The sequence below is a fragment of the Hevea brasiliensis genome, chromosome 17, assembly GCF_030052815.1.
Source record: "Hevea brasiliensis isolate MT/VB/25A 57/8 chromosome 17, ASM3005281v1, whole genome shotgun sequence".
In the NCBI taxonomy this organism is placed as follows: domain Eukaryota; kingdom Viridiplantae; phylum Streptophyta; class Magnoliopsida; order Malpighiales; family Euphorbiaceae; genus Hevea; species Hevea brasiliensis.
In genome coordinates, this window is record NC_079509.1 from 49896327 (window position 1) to 49917965 (window position 21639).

The following is a 21639-nucleotide window of genomic DNA, read 5'->3' on the forward strand; positions in this document are numbered from 1 at the left end:
AATATATACATCAAGACAGAAGTTATACACACATTAAACTTTTTTTTTCCTGCACAATGGGATGAAATGAAACCATTGAAAAAGTTTACAACACTCATTTAACTAAAGCATAAACAAGGACAAACAATACATGTATATAAATGATATTTGAGTCAAATGAAAGGATTTATAAGCTTCAAAAAAATAACCAGAACATATAGAGACAGATGTGCTTCATTGACCTCGGTTTTACAATACAAAATAGAAGCCAGAAATTTCTGGTGAAGAGAACGGAAAAGACACAAGAAACATAAAGAAGCAATTTTCTATTACCTGCTCATAGGTGAATACAATTCGCTTATTGGAGGACACACTGTCTATCCTTTGGGGGTTTCCTCTAAAATAAGAAAGTTATATGAAATTAATCCATAATACCTATAGGGGGGAAAGACATCTAAACTTTGTAGCTAAAAATCAATATCCAAGTAATGAAAGATGCAGCAAACATCACCAAAATATAGCACTCCATATCTAAGGTATGAACCCCTCATTTAACATGTCAATGCATCTCGATGATATTGTCTATCTTTTTTACATAAACAAAGGATGTCAAATTCAGTCTCAGCTCTAAAATAGCATTGACATTTATAAAATTTATAACCTATTAGATGACAACAAAAAATTAGTGATAAAATAATCAAGATGTAAGAATAAGATTTTATTGCTCTAAAGGAAATCAGGTTTGAACATTGAAATTTGCAGTAGTTGATAAAATTACAATTCAAAAGTATGCTACTTTTCATGTTTCCCTTAAACATTAAGGCACCAAGGTTTGCAATATAAAGGACAAAAAAAGCTTTTTCAAATTCTTACAGCTTTGCAACAGCGTTGTCAAGAGGCGCCCGGGCGCTCACCCAGGCACCCGGGTAAAGCGCCTTCAACTAGACGCTGCCTAAGTGCCCAGGAGAGGCGCCACCTGCCCCAAGGAGGGAAATTTATTTTAAAAAAAAAAAAAAAATTGAGAAAGGGAAAAGCTGACTTGATTTGTTTTTTTAATGCTTTTGATCTTAAAGCTTAAAGCATATAATAAATTATGAAATTTGACAATTTATTGATAGTGTAATATGTTAGACTTTTTTACATTATATATTTAATTATTTATTATTTTAGAATAAATTAGTGCCTCACTTCGCTCGGGCGAGCACATAGCACCTCGGGCAATGGAGTAACTTTTCGCCTTAAGGGTGCCTAGCGATTTTAACAACACTGCTTTGCAAAAACATGATCAACTAGGAAGCTTCTCATATTTAAAGTCAGGTATGATTTCTTCTAATTATAATAAACACTATAAATCTACCATTGCAAAATAGATGAGTAAAATCTCCATGTGACGGAGCTGTAATTCCACCTCAAGCAAAAAAGCATAGGATCAAGAAGAATATGAGTCCTTATGATAAAAATACTTGGCTTTGGGATGTAGAAAATTTATGCCACTATGCTTTTCATTAATCTTAATATGGTGTTTCTGGCACCATACAACTCAACATATCATCCAGGCATGAAGATTTGGGGTGTGATACTATCCTTCGAGGGTTTTGATATTTGAAAGACATAGTGTTCTTTAGTTTTCCCCTTCAAGCCTGCATATCAATGTGTTATCTAAAGCTGCAAAGCTTAGTGCCAAAGGGAGCATACATTTATTATTTTGGTTTTCTTTTTTCCTGATGGAAGAGGGGGAAGAAGGTGGTCAAGATTGTCAGGATCAAAAGAAAAGAAAATAAATAAATAAATAAATAAAATGCCAGGTCTTCTTACTTTTCAAAAGCTAAAAGTCTTTTCCAAGCCATCCACTGCAGTTCTTCCTGTAAGAGCAGGGGCATATATTACTAATTGTCCTAAAAGATGGAATTCAGGAAATCAGAACTCATAAAAAAGAAAAATAAAGACCATTCTCACACAGGCCACCTTTTCCTGTTCAAAAGTATACTGAAAAGCAGGAAATATAAATGACAAAATATAGGAATCCATTTGAAACAAGCCTACCAATAAGCATTTAACATTTGAAACAAAAACTGTATGCATGGTAAGCTTATAAAAGGAGGATCATTTCAGTTTACTCTTGATCTTAAATCCTAATTCCACACAAAAATTTTCCACTAAAATAAATAGCAGATTGATATAAAAAATAACAAAAAAAGGAAAATCATTTCCTTGAAAGTATATAAGAGGTGAAGATCAGTTGTTACGTCAAGTTGGTTGCACAAACCAAATGTCACCTTAAGATCTTTTAGTCTAATCATCATGACATTTATTCCCACACAATTCACTCTTGTCCTTAGCCAATTTATAAGAAGCTAAACTCGCAGCAGAGGGAGAGAGAGAGCAGGAGGAGGAACCAAAATAGAAGAAATGAAACACTTCAGTTGAAAAAGTGACTTGCTGTTTACCTAATTCACAAGCCTTATCTTTCTACACATTCAGGTTAGATTCCCAAAACCATGTAAGGTCATACACATTTGTGGACAAATACCACATAAAAAATTAAAAAAAAAAATCATAATAACCGCAAGCACCAGGAAATTGCCTTGTGGGAGCCAGTTGGTGGTACAGCTAGCATATTCCAATCAATTTCATCAACATATTTCTTCCGCTCCCTATAGACAGCCCTAGCACTGTTATATTTTGGTTGATAGTCAGATAATAGTCCTTTGGCCTGGTTAAGATGAAAAATCAGATGACAGAACTATACAGACATGGGCACATAAAAACGCATCACAAATGAATGTCACATAACCAGAATAATACCAATTGTCGGCTAACAGAGTTTTCAAAATTTTCATAGTCCTTCCAAAGTTGCTCAACATGATAGGTAGGAGTAACAATGGCTTTTTGGTATGCTTTCCGTACAGCAGTCATCCGCTGTGACTCTTCCTGTGCATTTAGAGCCTGCAACATAATCTCACACTAAGAACAACCAAAGAAAAATAAAATAACAATACAATAAGCAAAGTATAGAAACAAGGCAAAAAACCAATTATATGCCTCCCACACATCTGTTTGCGGCCCAAAATGTTAAGTGGAAATCATGAATTGGAAACTCAACAAACCTGCAGTGACTTTAGAAAGGTGATGTACTCGATCCATACAGGTCCAGATGCTATGTCAGCACCTGCTAGCACATGCATCAGAAATAAGCACCCATTAGATCACTCCCATTTAATATTCTTGTCAAAAATATCATATTACGCCTTTTATTCACATCTATATGTTGCACAATCAGTATCCTGAATGGGCTATTTAACTTGAGAAACAGTGGTTTACCTCCAAAATTCTTTTCATTTTTGTGGAAAATATTTCCACAATTCCAGTATTTCGGCCACTTAGGAGAAATTGACTAAAAGAAAATGTTTTCCTAGTCAAAAGGAAACTAGGTTATTTTCAAGGAAAATGACTTCCAGCTTTCAAAACCAGAACTCACTTTATGGATTTTCAAAGACTCATGAAAGGAGAAAGAACTTATAGGAAACCATATTGGCAGAAATCCATTAGTGTATTAACCACAGCTGATCATCTCTAGCTGTCACTAGCAAAATTCAGAATTTACCCCTTTTTTCATATAATTTTCTCCATATTCAACTATAAATAGCAGAGTATGAAGTTCTTATAGGTCCGTCCAATAATCTCATTCACTGAAAACAAATTAATATTTTCCAATCTACATGCCAAAAAATATTTTCCAGTTGACTTTCAACATTGCAACTTAACATCAAAAATTTTCACTCTCATTAATGATTTCCACGGGGAAGTTATTTTCTATGAAACAAACAAAGCCTAAACTCACGAGCAGATACCATCTATTACCATCAGGTAATTAGCCATTGCACTTGTTTACTTTTTTTTTTTTTTTGTTAAGCATGGGGCTCAAGTAGCTTAATTCCTCCCAGGCTCTATTCAGAGGGAGAAAAACAAAAAGTTTGGTATTTAGAGAGAGACAGAAAGAGCAAGGGTTGAGGATTCAAATGCTGAGTTCCAACCACAGAAACTAACTAATATAATAATTTTATTTTCTTTTTTTTTTTGGCTCCAATATTATTGTATCTCCAACTATTATGTTTTCCACACCCCAAAGTGCCAGAAATGTGCTCCAAAATCAGTTTTACATTCATCATATGACTTGGGTAAAATTTCCTGCCATCATATCCCAGAGAAGAAACCATAGGCTCGAATAGCAACGTAGTCTACCATTGCCTGCTAAGCATTTTTGTCATTTTTATGAGTGGTATTGTTGACTTGATTCCACTGTTTTCTAAAATCCTTCTCTATAGCTAATAGGTTGAAAATTGAAATTGTACAATAAATCAACCCTATCGCAATCCATTTCAGAACTTCTTATTAAAGGCTAAAGCTTATAAAAAATCTGACGACCAAACCATGCACTCTTAATTAAACAGTCTCAGGGGCACAACCTAAGAGTCTATTAGGTATAGCTGTTAGAGATGTTGTTGAGAAAAGAAATATCATCAATATGAGCTTACAGGCCAATAATTATTCTTTAGGGCCAATGCAAGGAAGACTTTCCACTCCTAGACTTCTTATTTGTGGAGAAAGAAACGAAGAGAGGAATAAAGTTTCTAATATTGTTCCTTTTACATTACATACTTATTAATGAAAGAACAAAAATAGATTTAAGAGGTTGAACTCAATTAGTGTTCAACTTTCATTTCAAGTTATTTTACATAGTGAACATCTGAATTTAGGGTTATTCTTCATGAAAAATATAGATATTTATTTATCCAATGTTTGAGGATGGCTTTAATGTAATGGTAAAGTTACTCCATTTAAGACCTGGAGCTCATGGGTTCAACCACGGAAACATCCTGTATACAAAATAGGGGTAAGGTTGCATACATTAACCCTACCCAAAACTCACGAATGTGGGATATTTAGTATAGTGGGTCACCCTTTTTTTATTTATCTAATGTTTATTCATGCAAACTTCTATATACAGCTTGTAGAAGATGAAGAAATTTAATGCAATTTTATTATAGTCATAGGAACATATGTTTCACTGTGGACATAGAAATGGTAAACAAGATTCCATTTTTCTCTTTTGGCAAGCAAGGAATTCAGAATATTTATGGCATTTCTATGTTTGAATAACTTGAATTAAGAAGGCAATGAAATCTAATTCTATGTATATCCTCTAACACTACCATTAAATTGTGTTTTATCTCAAAGATAAATAGGAATGGAATTCTTGCAACAGGATATCTAGATGACCTCTATTACAAGGGTGAAACAAATTTAACCTTTTGCTATAAATAATGAAAATAACACATCAAAACAACATTAAAAATGAGAAAACACACCAACATAACCAAGCATAAAATCAAAAGCTTTTCTTGTTTCTTCTTGTCCCTCTACGCCCTTTTTCTCATTGACCTTCCTAATGAATCGAATGTAGCAGCGCCTACAAAAGCCAACAATTATTCTTTTATATAAAAGAATATCAGCCAATAGAAGAAGGGGATAAAAAAAAAAAAAAAAAGGCCTAAGAGGAGGATAAGATGCCTTCCTCTCGTTGATGAAACAAAACAATGAAAACCATCAGCACAGCCATACACAATGCTCTCTAGTCTCATTGAATGTCTACTAGAACTATCTTGCATTCTTGTTTAAGCCTTTGAAGCAAAAACCAATAAGAAAGTCAAAAAAAAATTGTCCACATTTATTGTATACTCAAACATTAGCTCTTAAAAATACTAGCCTTTCTTTTCTCCCCAGAACTCTTAATTACAACAAAGCCCACAATCATAGAACAAAACTAAATAGATCAACTACAAACATAAAGAAATTAAAAAAAAAAATTAGAAAAAAAAAACTTAACATGATGAAGCAAAATCAACAGGGAAATTTTGTCATAGATATTAAAATCCATTCTTAAAACCTCATCTACAACTATGAAATTTCAGTGTTAGCATTTTTTTAACATGTTATTAGATATAGTTATTAAAGGAGCAAGGCACATAAAGAGGCAAAGAGAACCTGGGCCTAGATACAAGACGCAGGCGCACCTAAATGACATGAGGTTCAAAAAATAAAATTTAATAAAAAAAATTAAAACTAAAATCAAATAATCATAAATATAGCTCTACTGAACCAAAATTATCAAAATATCAATCTACAAAGCATTAATAAGCATAGAAAAATACATAAAAATGAATAAGGACTTCATCATTAATATCATTTTTCCCCTTTAAAAGATAGTATAAGAACTTGTTAGAAAACAAAATAAAACAAACCCCAGATTTTTTATATTCACAAACAAACCAAAATAGAACTATAAGTGTTATTAGAAAAAAGGAGAAGAACAATTCAGATAACCTAGAAACAATGGTACTAGATTACATGTTAGTGTTTCTTTTTTTTAGAAGATAGAGCAAATAATCAATAAACATATGACCTAAATAACATTTTATGGTCCTTTAAAAAAATCTCAAAATAAAAGGCCAACATAGCATTGTGAATGGTTTAAAGAAAAAAAAAAAAAAGAAAAAAGAAAAGATAATTTTAGATAAACTAGAAACAAAGGAAGCATTAAAGATGAGAGAGATAATGAGAGAGGATTGAAAAGAGGTATGTGGAGACGGATTTACAAAGCATGAGTGTTAAAAATAGAAATATCGGCTATTTGCAATCCTAAGTGTGGTAATTTGATGAGATTCTAGCAACCTTTTATCATCGTGACTCTAATTCCAACAACTCCAAAGTGCATCAACATTGGATTCTAGCATATCGACAAATTCCGAGTCGAGTGGTATTGTCTTTTGCCAACGGAAGTACTCGTTGGAGGTGGAAATAAAGACGGAACGCCTTCTAGAGCCTTGTGCCTGGAACAAGATGTATGCCTAGGCACATAGGGTAAAGCGCGTATTAAAGATAGCTTGCCTTTCACCTATAGAGACATTAGGATTGGAGCCTTAAGCCTGAGGCACACCTTTAACAACACGGTATTAAGCCTCTCAATCAATCAAGAAGGTCCACAACTGTAATCCTAAGCACTAACTATAATTAGGTGGAGGGGTGCAATGGATGTTCAAGTAAGGAACAAATTAGAGATACTAAAACTCATTCTTGAGTCCCCACCTGCAAGTTTGAAGTTTTAGGTTAGGTGGTTCTTTGAAAAAAAAAATATATGCAAAGAGAAAGAGAGGATTCCTTGCTTATGAAGTAGCCTTAAAAAAGCTCCATCATTGTACCTCTTTTCCCTCAGTGATCTTTCTTTTTCCTTCATCTCTTACTGCTATTATTGTTCCCTACAATTCCTTTCCTCTTTATACTTTATTTTCTGACTTTCTTCCTTTTTCAGGCACCAAGACTTCCTTTGCCTGGATTGATTTTATACCATCAAGTCATATTGGCAACATGATTTCTTTGTTCTCCCCCTTAGATTTTTGTGTCCTACCTTTTAGATAAAATTTATTCCACTGGAAAAAAAAAAAAGATTCCCCAAACCGTCAGATATATGATCAAGCTCAAAGAAAAATTCTACATTTTTGGAATTATTGATTTGAGATCAAAAATGCAATACAATAGCTGGGCTTTGAAGCCTATTTTTTGGGAATGAAATATTGCAAATTATTTGGCTTATCATCAAAAAGCATAGAACAACTTCATAATTCATCTTAGGGCCTGTCAATGAAGCACAAAAACAGCATCCTCTAAAGTTTCCCCGTTTGACGCAGCGAAGCTAGATAAATCACACACACACACACACACACACACTGTCAATGAAGCACAAAAACAGCATCCTCTAAAGTTTCCCCGTTTGACGCAGCGAAGCTAGATAAATCACACACACACACACACACTGTCAATGAAGCACAAAAACAGCATCCTCTAAAGTTTCCCCGTTTGACGCAGCGAAGCTAGATAAATCACACACACACACACACACACACTGTCAATGAAGCACAAAAACAGCATCCTCTAAAGTTTCCCCGTTTGACGCAGCGAAGTACACAGCGAAGCTAGATAAATCACACACACACACACACACACACACACACACACACACACACGTGAGAAAGAGAATTTGAGAGTAAAAAAAATCTGCTGAAAATTTATTGATTAAAATCTAAATCTGAAATACATAGTTTTGGGAATATTTATAGAGTTTAGACTCCCAATCCTAATAGGTAAATAGCTCTATTAAATAGGAACTTAAACTAAATCCAAATGCATTAGGAAGATAAAGATAAAGTAGGAAATTAAATAGTCCTAGCCAAAGTAACAAACATGATTGAGTCCTAAATAGAATAGAAAAAGCCTCAAAATTAATTCTAGAACAATTATTACTGCTGTAACTTGCTAAACAGGGAGTCCAAGTTGACCTAGGACTATTGGAGCAAAATAATAATAATAATTAAAAATCGTAGCTCCCCTTACTGCCCACCCAAACTTGCCTCAAACTTGTTTTTCTACCGTTTTCACACCAGAATACTTTCTTTATTTTTCCCTTTAAACCTTCTCCTATTTTTCAATAAAATTATCACAAATAAATTCTACACCAGTCTCCTCCACTTCGGAAAAACTGGACCTCAAGTTTGAGTCATTAGGAGTATACAAAGGGTCATCCATGAAGTGGTATGGATACAAATCAGCTACATTGAAAGTACGCGAAATTCCCATGCTATCCAGCAAATCAACAACGTATGCATTGTCATTGATTCGTTTGACAATTTCATAAAGTCCATATTTCTTCGATTGGAACTTGTTATAAGTACTCACGGGAAACCTCTCACGGTTCTTGACTCAATTTCATGCTAAACGAAAAAGCGGTTCACCTAGCCGAGTGTGAATAAACTCAAGACATTTACTAAAGTTAGAAAAGCCTACACCTGTCTAAAAGTGGGGGAATTTATCTAGTTTTCAGCTAGTCCTTATATAAAGTGCATTTATACGATATTGGTGTACTTTATTCAACTAATCTCTTGCCTTAGGAACACCATCACCTTGTCACCCACCTCAAATACTTGCTTTCGCTTGTGTTTATCAACTGTTTCTTTGTACTTCTTGTTAGCCTCTTCCAGCTTCAACTTTACCTCTTTGTGTACCTCAACAACTTATTCTGCCATGTTCTTGGCTGCTACACTCTTTCCATCTTCTTTAAGCAATTTGACCAAGTCAAGAGTATGTTGAAGCACTTTTGTGTATACCACTGAAAATAGAGACCTTCCAATAGCACCATGAATGGCACTATTGTAGGCAAATTCTGCTTGAAGCAAATTCCTATTAGGTTTAGAAAATTAATATTTACAAATACCCTTATTTACATGTAATTTGGGTATCAATAAATTTCCAACAGATTTTTTTACTCTCAAATTCTCTTTCTCAAACGTGTGTGTATGAGTAATTTATCTAGCTTCGCTGTGTCACCGTTACCATTTCGAAAACGTTTCCGTGTCGAAAATGCAGGGACACTGCAAGGAAATGTGGTAGGGTCGTGTCCAAAAATTGCAAAAGTTGGACACGCATTTCCTCTTAAGAAACGCGTTTCTGTCCGCACAGGACCAAAGCGGTCGCAGACAGAAGAGCAACACTTTGCAAACAGAAGAAGAAGAAGAAAAAGAAGAAGAAGAAGAAGAAGAAGAAGATGACCAAAGTCGTCGCAAACAGAAGAGCAACACTTCGCAAACAGAAGAAGAAGAAGAAGAAGAAGAAGAAGAAGAAGAAGAAGAAAACTCACATGGTCAGCACAGAGGTTGGATCATCGATTGTTGATTATTTCCTGCAATTGACGAAGATTGTGGGAACCCTAGGTCCTAAATCTCAATCTTTTGAGCTTATTTCTAACTGCCTATAGGCTGGAACGTCTAGTGAGCGTCGATATTTTGATCTGTTTTTGCATCTAGATAAGGAAATAGATGAAGTAAATGATGGATTTTTATATACGTTTTGATGGTTAGTGGCTTGGTTCGATTTTTCTTCAGGAGATGCTAGAGAACTTGAAGGCAGCTGTTAAATAAATAAATATATATATATATATATATATATATATATATATATATATATATATATACGCCCCTATATTTTTTATATTTACACGTTTTCCCACGTTTTTATTTCCTATATTTTTCAAAATATCGTCTCCCTGTCTCAACGTTTCCATTGCTGTGCTGCATAGGGGCTTGTTTAGCATTACTGTAGGAGTTGCTATTGAAAAAAGCACTTTTTTAAATATACTAGTTACAGAATATTAAAAAATAATTTTAAAATTAAATTTAATAAGTTTTAGTTATAAGAATACTAAAATAAAAAAAAAAAACTTTTTCCAAACTGCTTTTTTCTATATCTAAAATGGTGCTTTTTTTTTTCCTGAACGCAGTTTTGACCCTCCAACCTCAATGACAAATAAGCACTTATTAGTGGTAAGCAACAAGTCACCTGAAAAACTACACAATCTGTAGCCTAGGTCAAAGTTTTCTTTTACTTTTTTTTTGGAACGCTAGGGATGTAGAACTGTTGTTGAGTGCAGATATAAGGTTAGATTTGTTTCTTGCTATTCCTTAATCAACATAAAACAATATTTTTCCACTGGAAAGTGGAGAAAATTCAGAGTGCACTATATCAACTTCAATAAGAAATTAAATGGAAGTATCAATAGTGAAATGTTAACATACAAAGAAAAGACATACCAAAGAGGAACTTGAAGACAATTCAATAAACACCGGCTAAATATCTGCTTTGTAGCATCATCATTGTTTACAGCCATATATGCCTCCACATATTGCTTCCAAAATTTTGCCTAGACACAAAGGGAAATAGCTTCAAAAAGGCAGACAGTATTTTAAAGAATCATAGTCATAATTAATGTTCAAAGAATCATAGAGGATAAAGATGAAGTTAGTTAAACAAGCCAAACAATACACATTATTTCCAAAGCAATGCTATAAAAGTAATGATTACTAAACTGAAATATATAGAATTACTAAATATATTTTTAATTACAGCATTTAGTGATTCAGAAGACCAAGATGGCAACATGAATGACATTCCATTTGATTCAATACGGGCTGACAAAATTCTCAAGACAAGCAACCATATCCCAGTATTAGTAAATGCTCTGCAACATTGTCCTCTTCAAATAAGATATCTGGCACTGTTTGTCATATCTTGACTGACAATTAATTCAAAAAGATATTCTTAAATAATTGTGTAAGAGCTTCGCTAATATCTAACTGCAAACATCAATGCAGCAGACTCATGTCTTACAATTAGCTTTTCCACCATGGTTCAATGGTGTGATGGATGCATGCAAAGAGAGATTTGCGACTAAAATAAAAATAAAGAAATGAAAGTATGAACAACTCTATCAACAACATGATTAACTCCTAAAAATATTTTTCTGGAAACAGAAAAAGAAAAATATATTAGTCTTATTCTAAATTAATCAATGAAAGCTTGCTTAAATCAAACATGATAGATTCTATATGGCCAGATATGTCTCTGGCATACACATTAAGATTATAAAATAAGAAGAGGGAACATAGATTTTTTTCCCCCAAAAAAATTAAACACACTTGCATACAGTTTTTTTGGCAGAGGACATGAAATGCATTGGCCAGGGAATAAAGAAAAGTTAAATGAGTTGTTATGCTAATCCAATTTGAGAAGGCCTAGTCCATAAATCATTAGAAGTCAAAAAAACTCACAGCTGTTGGAAACAACAACAGAAGTTGCTCATATATTGGTGCTGCCTGAGAAATGGGCAAATGCTGAAATTTATTTGAAAAAAAAAAAAAAGGAGATTAAAATCCACACTTAACAAAAAAAAGAAAAAAGAAACTAATACAAACGAATCACAAATTCAAACCTGTGCGCTATTGGCTAGAATTTCTGCAGATTCAACATTGTATTTATCAACCATTCCAGCACCAGTTGTTTGATCCTTAAAATTGAAATCAAACTTGATATAAACAAAAGCACAGAACAAGGAGGAGAATCTCAGTCAAATCAAAGATACCAACATACCTTTGTCTCAGCTCCATCTGGATTCTCCATCTCTTCACACCAGCAAACAAATTAGGGTCTCAATTACTCAAGTAACAGTACCTGCACAAATTTGCGTTACTTATTAGCCTCAATGAGCTGATGAGTGATAATTGAGGTTAACTAGATTTGACCCACAGATTGCATTGGGAAAACAACTACTATGATGTCAGGCGATTTTGAGAGAAACTCACCTCTGGATCAAAAAGTGTCGAAAACGGCTAGAAGCGGAGAAGAAACCTTCGGGTTCTCTCTCCTCTTACCTCACCACTGAGGCCACTTCTCTCTACTTTTTAATCGCGGCACATACCTGACTTCACCAGAGTCCCTCTCTATCTCTCTAGTCTCTATTTCCCTGTTTCTACTCCCACCAATTTCTCAATTTCTCCTGCGGTGTTGAGCCAGAGCCCGGTGATGAACGGCGTCGTTTTACTTAAAAGGTCGTGTGCCCTGACTATTTTGACCCAAGGCCCTCGGCTGGCAAGCCCTCCATGTTGACGACATGCCGTTTCATTTGTCAATGGAATTTTAAGCAAGCCACAGCCTAAGGCCTACTAGTCCGAGCCAAAAAGAAAAAAATGATGACTCTCCCAACTCCCTCCTCTGCTTGTGCTGCTACTATAATCCCAGGTGCACGTACCCATTTCGTTAATTCTCAAGAATTCTCTCTGCTTTCAAGTCTGGAATCATGCAAATCTGTGCGAGAAATGAAGCAAATCCATGCTTTTATTATCAAAGCCAAAGCCAGAAAAGCCCGTCTTCCAGTCCAGCTCCTAAGTGCTAAAATCACTTATGTCTTTCAACATTTTGATTTCATTAGCAGCAAGGAAAACATCCTCTCCTACGCTTGCTCCCTTGTCAAGCTCTGCTACCATAATCATGTCTTCATCTTTAATTCAATCATCCAGTCACTCGCAATTTGCAAGAACAGCTTCAGGCCTACGATGGGATTGTACCGGGAAATGTTGCTAGAAGGTCTCTTGCCTGATACATACACTGTTCCCTACGTTCTCAAGGCTTGCTCGGAATCCCAGTCTCTCAGAGAAGGCCAGCAGATTCATGCCTATTCCATCAAAACGAGTCTTGCGTCAAATGTGTTCGTCAAGAACACTCTGATGAGGCTTTATGCTGTTTGTGGAATTATCAAATCTGTTGAGAAGGTGTTCGATGAAGGTCCTGATAGGGATTTGATCTCCTGGACCACTCTTATCCAAGGATATGCCAAGATGGATTATAGCTCCGAAGCCATCAATACATTCTTTCGCATGAATTGGAGAGCCGACGAAATGACATTGGTGGTTGTACTTTCCGCTTGCTCTAAATTGAGAGATTTGGATATTGGTAAGAAAATTCATGCATATATGGATCATCACAAAATTGACTTCCATTCGGATGTCTTTCTGGGTAATGCATTGCTAGATATGTACTTAAAATGTGGCCAATTTGACTTGGCTCGTCAGGTGTTCGATGAGATGCCTATTAAGAATGTAGTTGGTTGGAATTCCATGATATCGGGGCTAGCGCAGCAAGGACAATCCAAAGAATCCCTAGACATGTTCCGCATGATGCAAAATATGGGTTTAAAGCCTGATTCCTTTACTATTGTTGGTGTGTTAAATTCATGTGCTAGTCTTGGAGTGCTAGAGCTGGGGGAGTGGATTCATTCTTATATTAACAAAAATCATATCAAGGCTGATGGGTATGTTGGGAACGCACTAGTGGATATGTATGCCAAGTGTGGAAGTATAGACCAAGCCTTCAATGTTTTCCAAGCAATGAGATGTAGAGATGTCTATTCTTATACGGCCATGATTGTTGGCTTAGCAATGCATGGTGAAGCAAAGAGAGCATTGGATATCTTCTCCGAGATGCTTATAATGGGCATAAAGCCAGACGAAGTAACATTTGTTGGTGTCCTTTCGGCCTGTAGTCATGCGGGACTTGTAGATGAAGGGCGAAGACATTTTGAGGACATGTTGAGGCACAACAACCTAGAACCCAAAAAAGAGCATTATGGTTGTATGGTTGACCTTATGGGTCGTGCTGGGCTAATTAGTGAGGCACTAGAGTTCATAAATAACATGCCAATTTTACCTGATGCTTCTGTTTGGGGATCACTTCTTGGGGCTTGCAAGATTCATGCTAAGGTTGAACTTGGTGAAAGTGTAATGGAAAAACTTGTAGAGATGGAACCTAGTAAAGATGGTGCATATATACTGATGTCAAATATATATTCCTCTGCAAATAGATGGAGAGATGCTTTGAGGTGGAGAAAGGCAATGAAACAAAATAACATGAAGAAGACTCCAGGTTGTAGTTCAATTGAAATTGATGGAATGGTTCATGAATTTCGCAAGGGTGAAAAGTCACATCCCAAAAGTAAAGAACTATGCAAGTTGCTTCAAGAGCTGACACATCAGTTGAGAAACGTTGGATTGGACGAGAACATTGTGTCGTGCTGATACAAACACAGGTACGGACACACACGAGGGACAAGGGCGCATTAGGCTCTTTGAAATTTTTTTTCTTTAAATTAAGCGTATATTGGTAATTTGGAACATGTAAATACAAAAATCTTTTTAAAAAAATAATAATTCAGAAAATAATTAAAAACAATGGTTAATTAATCCAGTTACTATTTTGCTGAACTCCTTTAATTTTGAGGGTAGGTTTTTTTATGCTGCTAGATTTTCTAGTAAATCAACAATAAACGATTAACTTTATCGTGTCCTATTCCTTAAAGGGAAATTTACACATAGTGCTCGGACCTTATCACTAATTATTTCATGCTTGTATTTTAGAAATTAAAAGATTTAAACGTTATTCTAATTTTCTTTAGTCAACCAATTTTCTTATGGTCCATTGAGCGAGAAATTTTATAATGACTAAATTACCCTAATAGCTATATTGATAATACCCTTTTTTTATCTCTCTCTCTCCCCTTTCTTCTGTCTCTCATCCATTTTTCAACATGTTTAGCATTGAGTTTTGAAGGCTGAAACTGTTTTTTTGAATTAAAACACCATTTTAGATGTTGTTGAAAAAAACCGTTTGGAAAAAGCTGTTTCGTTATTTTAGTGTTTTTATGACTAAAACTGATCAAATTTAATTTTTAATTATTTTTTAATACTCTCTAACAAATATATTTAAAAAAGTAATTTTCTAAATAGCAATTTCAACAGTAATGCTAAACGTGCCCTTTATTTCTTTTGCATCCCTCTCTCTTGTAATCCCTTTGTCTCTCTCGTTCTTGCATCTAATTTCAACTCCTTCAAAGCATTTTAAGCAAAGAAAAATAAAGAAAGTTGAACAATAATAGACAGAGAAAACGAAAAAAAATTCAAGCAAATTAGGATATAGGGCAATTTAGTTATGACCCACGTTATTAGCAATTTCAGTTGATTTTGAAAATTGAACTATACCCAATACTTCAATTCTTCAATAACCATTCAATACTCAAAAGTTTGTAAAAACAATTAAGCAACACAATTAAGCAATGTGAGGCATGGAAAGCAGAATAAGAGACCATTCTACTTTTGCCTTCATAACATAATACTTGCAAAGACTGAATCCAATTGTACCAAGCCGCCTGTAGACCCTTATTTTGTGATGAGTATGTGCATTAAAGCCGTAGAAAACCCGATGATGAAAAATTATATGACTGTAAGATATAATTGAAGGCATGAAACTGAATTATTAATTTCGTGGCATGATCTTGAAAAAAAAAAATAATAATACGCTTTTTGGGAAATTAATTTAATTTAAATAAAATTTTATTTTGTTTAAATTTAATATGGGTAGTTCTTAAATGGAGCTAATTAAGTTTAATTGGGCGTCATGGGTCTAAGAAAGTCTAGTTAGGAATTTTAAATATGACCTATTTAATTTATTTTTTGAAAATTAAAATAATAAAATATCTTTTTCTCTATCCCTCTCCTATACAAACTCTCTCTCCCCCATTGGCCCCACTCTCTTCCTCACTTCCTATTGGTGCCACCCCCTTTCCCTCTCTTTCTATTGGTTGGAACACCTCACCCATATCCCAGTCTCACCCAAATTCCTCAATCTCAGTTGTTTAAGTTATCTGAACCTTATTACACTAGGATTTCAAACCCTACCACACCTCTTCCTCACTTTCTATTAGTGCCTTCCCCTTCCCCTCTCTTCCTATTGGTTGAAATACCTCATCCATATCTCAGTCTCACCCAAATTCTGCAATCCTAGTTGTTTAAGTTATCTGAACTTTATCACCCTAGGACTCCAAATATCCCACTGATAAAAAATAAAAAAAGGGGAGGAGGACAAAAAAAAAGGTGGAGGAGAAGACAAAAAAAAATAAAAAAGAAAAAAAATTAAAAAGAGGAATAGCAAAAATTCTTTTAGTTCTTCTTTCTTTCTAGCGATATTTCTTAAAGGTTAATTCTTTTATTTTCTTTTTAAGATCTATGCCATATAATGTTTAATTCTATGTTTCTTGTTTTTAAATTATTTTTTATGTTCATATAGATCATGTAATCATGTTTAATTTGAGGGGATACACAACTCTGCACATGTTCAGTTTTTTGTCTCTTGTATTTTTATTATTTTTTGAATCTATAAAAAATTTGTAAAAATTATATTCATATTCCACACGAAATTCTATTAATTTTAGGCTTAAAAATCACTAAAAAAGTTTTAATATTTTGTAAGTTATAGCTGTTTGAAGTTAGGGTTCCTGTAAAATCTAATTTGCAGGATACCTGACTTGTGGAGCTCATATCTCCCTTGTTTCTTAATATTTTTGTGTAAATCTGGTGTCTAAAATTAAGTTTGGAACCTTGTGAATCTTTTCCAATTAGTTTCGCATTCATATCTGTTATGGTTGGTGAGTTATGAATTTTACAAAAAAAGTAGTGTGATTCTGTTACTGGAAAAAGTTACGATTTGTGTAGACCATTCGGCTAGGGTTTTATTTGGTTTATAAATTTTATGATATTGTATATGTTTTGGCTATCTTCTGTAAAATTTTCATGATTTTTAGGCTTGTCCAATTATTTTTCAAAAATCAAATTTCTTGCTACTGTCAATCTGCCAGAATTTGAAAATTATATATTTATGTATGTTTTTATATTTTCTTGGGTTTTAATTAATATTTGATCTATTTTTCTGTGTTCTTTTAATTCAAGAAGTGTTTTGATCATGTTAGAAGACTTAGACTATTAGGTAGTTGTAATTAATTAGAAATCTTAACCCTTTAAGAGACTAGAGTTAGAATCCAATGTAAATTGTTATTAATATTTTCTTTATTTCTTTTATTTTCTTTAGTTTCTTTATTTTTTATTACAAACAAAATTGATAAGTAGTCCTAAGGTAAGTACCAAAGAAGACATTTGCGTGGAGCTTATGTGGAGCTAAACGGGAGTAAGCCAGAGATATCATTGCCATATTAGAAGAGAATACCCTTTTTTAAGGGTAGCTTGCCCCAATAGCAACTGCATTTACCAATAAGTAAGTAGCCATAAACTCCTCGAATAACCATTGGCATGAAATTGTAGTAATAATAAAATTTGTATTTGGTAAATTAAAATTAACTTTGTTTTTAATTTAACTGACTTTTGCATGTAATTAATTTAAATAAATACTTTATAAATTAAAATTAACCTTATTTGTAAATTAAACTAATATTGGCATGTAAAATAAATTTAATTTAATATTTGGTAATTATAAAATAAATTTGCATGTTAGAAATCTTTATTAAGTTATGATTGTTTGGGCCTTATGTGACATTAGAATAAATTACACATGTACATAATTAACTTAGTTCAATTATCCTTAGGGTAACTTGGTGAAAATTAATTGATTAGATTAAATAGAAACGTAGGGTTATTTGAAATTGAATTTGTTTGTAAATTAAATTCTCAATAATAAATTAATTTTAGTCATCTAATAAATATCATTTAAATAATTAGCAACCCCATACATAGGAATTACTTGTGCATGAAAATTGTGTGTAAACAATAATTTTTAGAAACATTAGTAGAGGACTAAAGTTTAATAAAGGAATAATAAACAAGACTTTCAGAAACATTAGTAGAGGATTGGCACTCGAATAATGAGGTTAAACCAGGCGTAAGGGGTGCCTAACACCTTCCCCTTACGTACCCACTATCCCGAACCTAGACATTGGACTATGGTAATGACGGTTGTGGAAACTCTGCAAGGAGTAAGTTGCCATCCATGACCCTCGGAACAAACACTGAATATGTCCCAGTTATTACTCGGGTGGCGACTCCTGTCTATCTATGCCTTCGTGGCATAAATCCTTAGTACCGTGGTAGTGTTGTGGGAAGACGATACTTACCAGTGGTTTGATTCTATTAGGATTGTATGAAGTGCATATCTAGGAAATGTTGTCTAAGGAGGTGGTACTTAAGTGAGACCATTGTGACTCCACCATCTTTTTTGGGCATTATCTAGTGTATTTTATATAATTCTAATGGATGATATTTTGCCTCACGCCCCCCTCCTACACCACCACAAACAAATTAAGCAAAAATAACTCTCTCAAGCACAAATTAAGCAAAGCCAAATCCTCAAAAACCCCAATTCTATGCAAATTGAAGAATTGTTTTGCCCAACAATCAACATTAAGCAAGAAAGCAAGAAGAGTTTATGGTTCAGAGGGAAAAATAGCATAAAACTCACTACCGCCGGCAACCAAGGGAGACTCAATGACCATTATCGATGTCGTTACCTCCATCATCATTTGTCATTCAAGCTAGGACCTTTCCCTACAATGGCGAACTTGCAAAACCATGCCAGAGTGACCTTAGCACTACCATCATCGCCATCACGAATTGAAGAATTGCTTCACCCAAGAATTAGTTTCAAGCACTAAGAGCTTATGGCGCATAGGGATACTCAACATCAAATTCACCGCCACTTGCAACAGAGACTCAACAACCATTGTCGACATCTTTACCTCCATCATCATTGCCATTCAAGTGAGGACCTTTCCCTACAATGGAAAACTTGTGAAAACCATGCCAAAATGACCCTAACCCTACCATCGTCACCATTAAAGCCCAACAGCATCACTACGATTGCAACATCATTACACAATGCAAAATCTTCCCTACTTATCATGACTTCCCAATGCGACGTCTTTAGGGACCTCGATAACCAAGGAGGTGAATAATAGTGATAGGGGATAATGATAGAACATTAGGGAGGCATGCAGATTTGTGGGTGCCGTGGCTTGGGGTTGAAAATGGAGAGGTTATAAAAAATTGATTTGGTGCTCAGAAGTAGGAATAAAGAAGTGAGGATTGGGAAGAGAATGATAACCGCTAAACTTTTTGAGGGGAATATGGCTAGTGTAAAGAATGATATCGATAACGTCCTTGATGAACTTGCACCAGCGATGTTATTATTGTAAAATCCACAAGTACATGAATCGTACAGTAGTACTAAGATATCGTTACCACAAGTATCGAGTTGACTACCAAACTATGATTATATAGGCTATTTGGACTTATGATTGTATATGAGAATTAAATAAATAGTAGTAAATATAACTAATAAAGATATGACTAAATTTAGTAAACTAAATTTAACAAGTATCAATTAATAAAAAAAAAAGAAAAGTGATTCTAGAGCTAGGGTTCATACTTTAATTATTTGGGCATTTAGCCAATTAATCTAACGAATTGGTATTTATGTCTCTAAAGGAAATTAATTCTAAGAACTCTAAAATTCTCTTTCAAGGAATCAAAGATATATTTTAACTAAACCAATTTCTACTATCGTGACTCTTGATTTAATTAAAATCTATTAAGATCTATAATTAATTTATAAAAGTCCTATCATAATCTTAGTCTATTGCTAGAGTTGAAGATTATAAATTCTAAAACTTGGTTTTCCACCATTAATCTTCGCTTCCCTATTCATCAATTAGTGATTTAGAGCATAATTTAGTGAGGCTTAACACTAAGCATATAAATAAAGCACAAGGAAAGGAATCAAAGCACAAATGCTCATTTTCATTAAATAAAATCAAAGTAATACCATGAGTTAAAATAGAGTGTTACATCCCAACTCTGAAATTTATTCACTCATGTTTCTATTTACAATGTTAGTCATAAATGATACTACAACTCCCAAAAATTGAATTCATAGGCAATTAATGAGTAACCGACTAACAGGTAGATACCTGAGCATTGTCCAAGTAATGATACTCTTCCAGTGTATTCCTAGTTACTTGGATCAATCACTTGAGAATAAGGATCCTGATATACTCGCCAACATCTCAGTCCTAGCATCCCTAAAACTCCTAAGCAATTTCGAGTCTAGGTCTTATCATGATACTAACTCCTAATTCTAATAAAAATCTAAACCAAAGCCTATAAGAGTCATTAGTGCACGTATCTAACCCAGTTAATCCCATTTATCCATTGATAAATTCCTAATATTGACTTAAGCATTGGAGTGTTGCCAACCAACCCACCTAGTGTTTTCTTGTATTGCAGATCCAAGATCCATGATCCAAACCCACAGAAGAGGAGAATAGCATCACTGGCGTCGTCTATGAGAGAGTTGCCTCAAAATTTTCCTATTTGATGAACAAATCTTATGATTGCTATTTTTCACCATTATTTTCACCATGGCTTCATGTCCACCACTAGTTGATGGAACCACTAATGACGTCACTACTGCAAATAACACACTAACACAACCCATGTAGCCATGAATTTGAAAGATTGTCAGAAGAAGATTATTACAACTCTTTCCACTAACCGTCTTAGAATGGACTTTAATTTATACCGAAGATTAAAGCTGTCGCGGAAGCCCCATCGAGTTTAATGATTGCTACACTTGTGTCGACGACAGAGTTGGAGTTGGCTGCAACTTTTGAGCATAAGATTTTATAGTGAATGAACTTTTCTTTGTTTATGTGTTTACGTTTTGGGGTTAAAACCCTTTAGTTTTGCAATTTCAATAAAAAGATCTTTTTCAGCAATTTTCTTCATTATTATATCGCTTGTTTCCTTGTGTTTTTTAAGTACCTTTTCATTGCTTGTGTTGTGCGGTTGAAGACCAAATTTTACATGTTGCTTTCTATCTTTCCAAGGATCGTAGTATATTTCAATTATAGACTACTTTAATTAGCCTTTTCAACTATTAAAGATCGTTGCAAATCAAGAGACTTAAAAAATCTCAAAGTAGACTATACTTGATCGTTTCGATGTTATGGTAATACCAAGGACCAGTTTAAGCTTTAGAATAATATTTGCTTGCAATGAAATCATTCTTGCATGTTTATGTTCTCAAAATATATCAAAGGCTATTTATGAGCCTTGGTTTAGAAAATATAGAGTCAACTGTCAATATTTTTCTTATAAACTAGCGGAATTCCCGTGTGTTATGCGCGCGCGCGCACACACACATATATATATATATATATATATATATATATAATTTTTTTATTCAAAATTTTCTCCTAACTAAAAAAATTTTTATCTGTTTTAATAAAATTTTCAATTAATTTAAGATGTGATTAATTAAAATTATCTTATTTAATTCCTTTTATAACAGTTTAGACTTTATTAATCCTACTGATCGAATAAATTG

The 21639-nt window shown here is 34.0% G+C and overlaps 2 protein-coding genes across 3 annotated transcripts in view; one reads left to right on the top strand and one right to left on the bottom strand.

The window, feature by feature from the left end:
- Positions 1-12398, bottom strand: part of LOC131175607 (cleavage stimulation factor subunit 77-like) — a 36924-nt gene extending 24526 nt beyond the window's left edge. The window contains exons 1-11 of one of the 2 annotated variants that reach the window (XM_058140292.1): positions 12225-12398; positions 12013-12093; positions 11855-11929; positions 11694-11756; positions 10677-10786; positions 5349-5449; positions 3087-3148; positions 2785-2925; positions 2564-2692; positions 1795-1841; positions 313-376 (exon numbers count right to left, since the gene is read on the bottom strand). In XM_058140292.1, the coding sequence (XP_057996275.1) occupies positions 313-376; positions 1795-1841; positions 2564-2692; positions 2785-2925; positions 3087-3148; positions 5349-5449; positions 10677-10786; positions 11694-11756; positions 11855-11929; positions 12013-12042 (822 nt within the window). In that variant the 5' untranslated portion in view covers positions 12043-12093; positions 12225-12398. Of the gene's footprint in view, positions 1-312; positions 377-1794; positions 1842-2563; positions 2693-2784; positions 2926-3086; positions 3152-5348; positions 5450-10676; positions 10787-11693; positions 11757-11854; positions 11930-12012; positions 12094-12224 lie in introns of both variants that reach the window. The other variant, XM_058140291.1, reaches the window with a different exon arrangement.
- Positions 12399-12496: 98 nt separating this feature from the next.
- Positions 12497-14646, top strand: LOC110647785 (pentatricopeptide repeat-containing protein At1g31430). The gene has a single exon (XM_021801765.2). It carries the CDS (start codon positions 12609-12611, stop codon positions 14490-14492), a length of 1884 nt encoding a protein of 627 aa, XP_021657457.2. The 5' UTR covers positions 12497-12608; the 3' UTR covers positions 14493-14646.
- The last annotated feature ends 6993 nt before the right edge of the window (positions 14647-21639 follow it).

Bases quoted from the DNA above. Each gene is read 5' to 3' on its own strand.
- LOC110647785 (XM_021801765.2), top strand. From the start codon at position 12,609: ATGATGACTCTCCCAACTCCCTCCTCTGCTTGTGCTGCTACTATAATC.